This window comes from Chaetura pelagica, unplaced genomic scaffold (genome assembly GCF_000747805.2).
Source record: "Chaetura pelagica isolate M959 unplaced genomic scaffold, ChaPel_1.0 scaffold156, whole genome shotgun sequence".
NCBI lineage: Eukaryota > Metazoa > Chordata > Aves > Apodiformes > Apodidae > Chaetura > Chaetura pelagica.
Window position 1 is genome coordinate 148,816 of NW_009953694.1, and position 7,861 is coordinate 156,676.

General features: G+C 39.1%; 1 protein-coding gene across 1 annotated transcript; it reads left to right on the forward strand.

Moving 5' to 3' along the window:
• The first annotated feature begins 3,801 nt into the window (after positions 1 to 3,801).
• Positions 3,802 to 5,475, forward strand: LOC104391106 (beta-microseminoprotein-like). The gene is made up of 3 exons (XM_010000333.1): positions 3,802 to 3,874; positions 4,422 to 4,524; positions 5,346 to 5,475. Exons 1-3 carry the CDS (start codon positions 3,802 to 3,804, stop codon positions 5,473 to 5,475), a joined length of 306 nt encoding a protein of 101 aa, XP_009998635.1.
• The last annotated feature ends 2,386 nt before the right edge of the window (positions 5,476 to 7,861 follow it).

The window sequence follows — 7,861 nt, forward strand, 5'->3', positions numbered from 1 at the left end:
GAATTCTTTGGATTGAATACACCCAAAATCCAAATTAATTATTATTAGTACTCGGAAATGCATAGTGCATAAGAGGAAATTAATGGCACCATTTCACCATTCCAAAGTATTTTCAACTCTGTGTTTAATTTACTTAAAAAAAAAAAAAAGCACCCAGAATCACTTAGCTTGTAGTACAGCCAGATTTAATTTGATGTATTTGTCCAAGGTTCCTAAAGGTAATCTTAAAATCATATACCAAATTTTCTGTAGCTGGTGGTAAATGACTTCATTCCTATAGGAACAAGTTTCAAATTGCTTGCCAGCATCTGTAAAAAGAATCTAATTTTCAAATATAGCTATGGCCAAGGTCTTAGTTCATTCTAAGACGAGGTTGCAGGAGCAAGAGAAAGCATTGTTTTGATTACTGGTCAGAACTTTACCACTGCTTGTGAAAGTATTTTGCATGTATAAAAGTGATCACATACTCTATCATAGTTATTCAGATCAAAGCCTGAACAGGAACAACAGCAGGCTTTTGATTTGCAAGAAAATCCTTATTTTAGTTGAGGAGAAATAAATGTTGCAATGTGATCCAACTTTGACTAAGATCTCAGTGTTAAGAGGCTTTAGTACTGGTAATGACCAAGTGCCTTCAGTTATCTCACAGTGCACCACAGCATTAAATGTAAGTATTCAAAAGCTCCCTAAGCTGTTAATACCTATTTCCCTACTCTAAGCATATCCCAGCCCACAGGTAGCATAAATGGTCAGCATGCAACTGCCAAAGCTACAAATCACCTGGCTGTACAATACTGCCTACAGCTTAGCTATCAATATTTGTATTTAGTCAAAAAGGCATTTTTTTTCTTATCATAATTATTCAAAGGATTGCCAAGTTCCCAGTTCAACCTTCCACCCAGGTCAGTGCTCTACAGAATCAAATATTTTCTCATTGCCAGCTCGTGAAATTTCAATGATTTCTTCATAAAAGTAAATATAATTGCATTTGAGTTGAGCAAGCTTTTTTTTTCCCCCTATACTTAAATTGCTCAACATAGAGGCACCATAAAACATTTGCTCTCAGATTGCACATGAACCATTAGCAGACTTCTGGAGACTTGGAGCTCTTTGGAAGCCAAGCATTTCACAATGGTAAGTTAAAGGTTTAGATTTTCTTAAAAATTAGGATATGGATAGCTACTTGCTTTAAAACTGCAAAAGAAGGAATCTTGGGAGAATCACCTAGTTACACATTTTAAAGGAGAATATATATTCTATTAAAAAAACTGCAAGATGCCAAGAAAGATACCTTTGTGAAGATTACTGTGAATTTTGTTCTTTTTTTTGTAATTCTTTGCAAGAAACAGAACACATATCTCTTGGTCTTTCCCTTGCTGTTACCCTTTTCTCAGAAATGTTTGTGAAAATATTCAGAATGTTGTAAGCATTTAGGACCATGCTTTTAAAATCTATATATGCAAAATACATTTTAAAATATATTTTCTTTACAATGAAAAGTGTAATACACAGTGTCTTTTGTCTACATTTCTCTCTTGGTTTATGAAGTTGTGTCCTGTTTAATCTGTTCAAGCCTCCAAATGTGTTTGCAAAGTCTGAATCAACAGTTAGGTAATGCTAAGTAGATAGACAAAGCCCTGTGGCCCAGTTTTCCTCCAATTTATGCTTGCATAATCCCCAAAGGTACAGACATAAATTACTACCTTTGATGAGAATTTCAAGAGTGGCATTAATTTGACAGAAGTGGCAGGAATTTCTGTAATATGTGTAGATTCACAAATAAAGGGAGAAATTATAATCTATTTCTTTCTCTGCCTAAGCTTTCCTGAGGGCTTGTTTATATTCATATGAGACTAAGTTGAATAAAATGATCTATCTCATTCTACATTAATTCACCTACTTTCAAAGGCCACCACATCCAGTTTGAAAGATTCTGTTCTACAAAATGTTGGGTGACATCCCCTTTTTAAGAGAGCAAAAAAGAAGAAAACAAACAAAACCAAAACCAACCTTGGAGTGCCTCACAGGCTGCCCAGAACAACACGACTCTGATGTTTACCTAACAGCTCTCTGGCATCAGTGAAACAGTAATAACCTCTGCCATTTCCAGTAAAGGATAGTGTTTCTGCTAGTGCTTTTTAACCTGTTGGTTACTCTCTGCACTCAACCTACTTAGATGTGGGACTTTCACTGGTAAATATGTTGCTTAGCTGATGTATCCTTTGGTTATTCCCGCATAAAGCCAGTTCAGACAGCAATTAGACACCACAGATTTCCCCTTCTGTTTAGTGGAAGGGTCAGAACTGTGGTCTTTAGAGACAAGACTATGCACAAGTTCACCTAACTAGCCTTTCTAGGAACAGCAAGATAACAGAAGACAGCTCAGTGAAAGAAGAATCTTAGTCTTTTCTATAAAGACTAAAGATGAATGACAGTAGTAATATGTCTGGTAGAGCTGGCCTGTGTTGTTGCAAACATCTGAACCAGTTTGAAAGAAAGCCACTACCAAGCTCAAGATGAATGACTAATACACAGCAAATAGTATCCCAAACATCTTGAAAACCTCTGTGGAAAGCCATGATTCCCAGTGCTCACAGAGCCCCAGATAGCTACACAGCCTCAAGGGTCCATGCCAAATGTATGTGAAGCCTCATCAGAGATCAGCTGCAATGTCACATCCTACAGCTTCATAGAACAGGAGTTGCTTAGGCAATTTTCTTTTAACCAGACACCACAGAATAAGAGTTTCAGTCTTTCTTCTTAACTTTGCTACTTCTGGCTATGGTGCTTTGCATGTCAACTGGCTCTATCCCACCCCAAAGCCTCAGGGACCACAAATCACAAAACCCATTCCCAGACCACTTCCCAGACCAATCCATAAAACCTTCTCCCTTTCACTGCACCGTAAATGTCCCTCAGCACTCTAAGAAAGCATCACATCAAGGATTAAAATAGCAAGGTTTTTTCCATAGCAAAGATAAGAGATTCCCTCTAGTTTACTATCTGCATAAGTTCGGGACCTTTCAGTGTCTTTTGACATTCATGATTCAAGTAACCCAAGGTGGAGAGCAGAGCTGCCTAGAAAAACAAGCAAACAAACAACCCAACACCTCTCACTGCTATTTTAAACACCTGTTTCAAGAGTCTCTGGATTTCAGAACAATAACCCTGAAAGGTCTACTCATTTTACAGTCCTTTCATGTTAACCTACGGGTGCTATCAGGAGAACTGAAATAATGTCCTCATTTTCTTCTCAGTATTTGGCCTTTCCTAAACATTTGCCCATCAAAATAACCCTGTGCTGTCTTCTCTACCCAGCCACTTGTATCAAGAAATATCCTGGAACATCTCCACTCCACTGTGAAATTTGGAGAAATTGCTGTACCCACAAGAGGAGCAGTGGGATGCTCTACAAACAGTGATTTACTGGAGAAAGAGTTAAATCTGCCTCAACATCAGTAAATAAAGCACTAATAAGAGTCTAGCAGAGCTTTCAAGTCTACAATACTATTGAAGCTTTTTGTGATTTCTAGAGACTGGAATTTGGCAGGGAGTGAAAATGCTGACATATTTGTATCATAGCATTGTCTCTTCTCACCTAAAGGAAAAAGTCATTAACTCAGTGAAATACGTGGAGTGTCTTTTTCCAACATTTTCAGATACACATAAGGTCATTTCTAATTTTTGCTTCAGGTTCAATGACTTAGCTTTTGAGAACAAAGATTATAAAAGTGGAATTAAACTCATACCATGGGTTCTGTGTCTCTTTTACAGAAGAGCTTTCTGGCTTTCCTTGTTGCAATGGGCATCATAGTGACACTGGGTGATGCATACTGCTTTTCTAAACTGTACAAGACAGGGGAGGCCAAAGAAGGTAAGAACAGGGAATGTCATTTCACTTGATTTTTCTGTGGCAGCTCACCTCTGTGTGGAGCTGCAAGCAAGGGCTCAAAATACAAGGGAGGGGGGAGATGTCAGAAAGACACAGATAGGAGGTTCCAGCCCTAGCCTACCAAATGCAGGGAAAAACAAAGTTTCCTCCTGGACTGGGTATGGTTGCAGCAATATTATTGCTGTTGGTGGTAGGTTGCTATTGCAGCACATGAAGCTGATGCAGGAATTGAGAATAGTTCTGACTAAAGTTCAGTGTCAAACCTGCTGTTTGGTTGCTCAGTTTCATCCCAGATTTTTCACACTGAAAACATCTCTAACCAGTGAAAAAGAAACAAGTTCAGGCTCTCAAATTAGTCCAGGTAATAACGTGGAAAACAAAATCACTCTACTTTACTATTGCCAAGAAAAAAGTTTTCAGAAACTTACAGATGGGAAGTTGAAGAATTACTTAATGTGGAGGCTTAAAGAAGTTTTTTGTTGTTTTTTTTTTCTTTTTTTTTCTTTCTCTTTTCTGCTGTGTTATGCAGGCTGTACCCTGGAAGGAAAACTCTACCCCTTTGGTGAGATTGCAAGGACAGAAAATTGCTTCAGATGCAACTGCAGCCCACATGCAATGCGTTGCTGCTCCCTGTAAGTTTGGACTTCCTAAGAAGCATCATTGCCTATAGGAACACCACAGCACAAGAGGGCTTTCCTCACCCATGTCACAGAGCTAGGGCCAGCCAGACATAGCTCTTGACCACTTGGATCCTTGACTACAATTACCTTTGTTCACTTTCTGCTGACTAGAGTGGACACAGGCCCTTCCAGTCACATCCAGCTGGTGCTTGCCTGTAATTCTGAGGAACTTGGGAACCCCTCTTACCCTGTACTTAAGTTTTTCCTTAGCAGAAAAAGTGGGGGTAGAAATTTATTCTACAGAGCACTTAAGTGAAGCTCCTCAAAAGGGCTTGTAATGACTTGAATCCCTTTCTGGAGTTGCTTTTCTCCAGTGAATATGCTGACCCTAGGGTAACAAGGCACTGCTCTGAAGTACCTATCTCCAACATCCTCCTTTCCTCTTAACCTGCCTTCTCCAAGGACCAAAACAGCTTCATTATGATCATTACCTTTGCTCACATAACATTCAATGTATCAGGAAACAGCTGTGACATTCTAAGCAATCTGGCAGTAATGAAAAATAAGTGCAAAAGAGATAAGACATGCCAAGAGTGCTGTGCTATAAATCCCTATGGTAGTGCTGAGGATGCTGGTACATGTGCACTGTGCAATGCAGCAAGGCATCTTTGAGGCCCAGGAAGCTGTAACTGGGTGACAGTCAAGCTAGCTAGGCTGGTCTTAGCCATAGGTCCAGAAATATATCACTCAGCATCAATTCAAGCTATAACTACTGAACCAGCAAATTTCTATTTCTCTCAGTCTAACACTTGCTTTCTCTCTGCCAATGACAGCTTTCATACTCCTATTGATTATGACAAAGTGAACTGCAAAGTCATTTTTAACAAGAAAATCTGTGACTATGAAGTGGTGCAGAAGAGTGACCCCTCAAAGGAGTGTGCTGTCTATTCTCGTGTGGGCTAACAACCCACCTGCTCCTAACCTCTCGGCACTGTGGAGTTCCTCCCCTTCCTACAGATGCTTTGCCATCACAGTGAAGCTCAAAGACATAGGAGATCTTGTAAGAGAGAGTACTCCAACAGCTCACTTCTAATCTACTTGTTCTAATTCAGTATACAAGATGCATAATCAGATACATCTGATTTCTGTTAATACTTGAATTGGTTCCACTGAGCTTTTTTGAAGACAATAAATCCAGATGAATCATCCAGAATTGCTTCATAGTGGTGGTTCATTTTGTGTAATAACAAGGGGCAACGTCATCTTCTTTGAGAAAGGAATGCACTCACCTCACTACTCTGATGTGCTGTACACAAGTACCCTGGCATAAGCTGCTTTCCCACTTTGCATGTTCTATTCTAGCCAAAGGTCAGAGCAGATATTTTAGCTCACCAAGTGTTGAAAGCCATTACCACTTGGGGGACATACACTGTTTGAGACATACAGTACTATGGGCATACTACTCAGGGCACACAGGACACACTTGAACTGCTGCAGGAGTTTAGGCAAGACCCATGCTGTTAACGTATACGACCTCTGAGAAAAGGGCGAAGTTGGAAGACCATAGTCTTTTTTCTCCTTTCTCCCCCTTTTTTTCAGCCATGTCATCATCCAATAGCAGTCACTGTTCCACTCCAGTGCCCACTCTGACCTACTGCCAAGTGTCCTTCTCCAAGCCCCACCCCTGAAAGTCTGCACACACTGCACTGCAAGGCAGATACCTTCTGTCTTTTCATTATAAAAATTCCCTACAATTGCTGAGAAGTTCAGTGATGGGTTTCAAAACTGAATCTCCCACCTGGCAATTGGTAGTGTCTTCACTCTGGCTACATATAGGGACCAGGCAGCAATGCCCTAAAAAATGCAACTTCTACATCACCTCTTTGCTTCAGAGCTGGGTAGCAAGAAGCCACAGCAGTCAACTGATGTGTGGTTTGAAAAGAAACACACCTTCCAGGACAAGTGGACTGCTTAATGATGCTCCGTAATCACAACAAGTCTGTTGTCTTGTAACAATATGAAGTTAAGCTAAAGCATTCTTAGGGCAGGGATCCTCACTTGGCCCAAAATCAGTTATCAGCCTATGTTTATTCAGATGGATACTTGCTTCTCAAGATGACCCACCTCAAGCTCTGCAAACCATCAGTAAAATCAGAAGGGTTTAACGTAGTATGTTTTCTCTGGCTTTGTTTTCGGTAATTTGTCTATGACCATTGTTTTAAACTTTCTTACAGCTTCACTTAAGATACCTCCTTTTGGGAAAAAAATCCAAGTGTTTTGCAAGCACTCTTATTTCATACTTCTCCTTTTAAAGCTCTCAGAACTGCAGGCTGGATATCAGTCAATAACTCTGTGTGACCGTACAATTAGTTCCTGCAAAACTGAAAAAAAAAATAAAAAATATTGACCAGCCAGAATTGGAGTCACTTCAGCTTTTTCCAGTATCAACATTTTGCATATGACATTTTAAAATCTGACTTGCATTCACTGATTTAATCATGTCATTCCTCTAAACAGCATGTGGAAATGAATGTTCTTGCATTGCTTAAGGTCTTAAGATAAGTTTTCTCCAAAAGGTTTTCATATCCTGCAGGAGAGGAACAGTTTTGAAAATTGTCCTGAATTACTTTTCTCCTTTTCTGCCAGTTTGTGTCAAAATTGCATGAAACAGAAACTAACTGGTACCTGAGGGAATGTTTTAGTTTCTAGAATAAACATCTGCAGCTTTTTCAGGAATACTTCAAGCATGGAGATCTAAAGACTTCCTACCTGAACAACTCACAGAACTGTTTCTTGAGAAAACTGGTTGGCATATTTATTTTTTTAAATCCTAGTTTTAAGAATAAACATTTGCATGGCTAACAAAAGTGACTTTAAGTTTCCTCATGGATTATTTTTTAATTCAAACCGGAGAGGAGTGCACACATCAAGACTAGCAGCCAGTTTGTTGTAGTCTAGAACTCTGCCATGTGATCCTGGAATTATTTCAGCATTCCAAGTTTTTCCCTATCACAGTCTTACAAATTAAGGCTTCGTTTTTCTTCCAAAACTTATGAAAGTTGGTTTTTTTTATATTGCAAGGTCATATTAATGTTGTTCATATTAGTAGTTCCTCAGTAAGACTTCATATTTTAAGTTACTTATAGATACATATTTCACTTTTAAATTAAATAGAATTTCATTTTACATATTACCTTATTTGGACCTTTATTTATTTATTTATAATTTGGGGCCTTATTACCTCCTAGAGTCCCAAGACTTCCTGTAGAATCTAGGTGTCAAGTTTTCTTGCAGATGAAGACAACTTCCTCGTTGCAAGAAGATTTTGGATTTGCTGACAGTACCAGTA

Excerpts from the sequence above, each read along its gene's own strand:
- LOC104391106 (XM_010000333.1), top strand. The coding sequence starts at position 3,802 with ATGGGCATCATAGTGACACTGGGTGATGCATACTGCTTTTCTAAACTG. Across the intron at positions 3,875-4,421 it reads GACAGGGGAGGCCAAAGAAG|GCTGTACCCTGGAAGGAAAA; the intron begins GTAAGAACAGGG and ends TGTGTTATGCAG. Across the intron at positions 4,525-5,345 it reads GCAATGCGTTGCTGCTCCCT|CTTTCATACTCCTATTGATT; the intron begins GTAAGTTTGGAC and ends TGCCAATGACAG.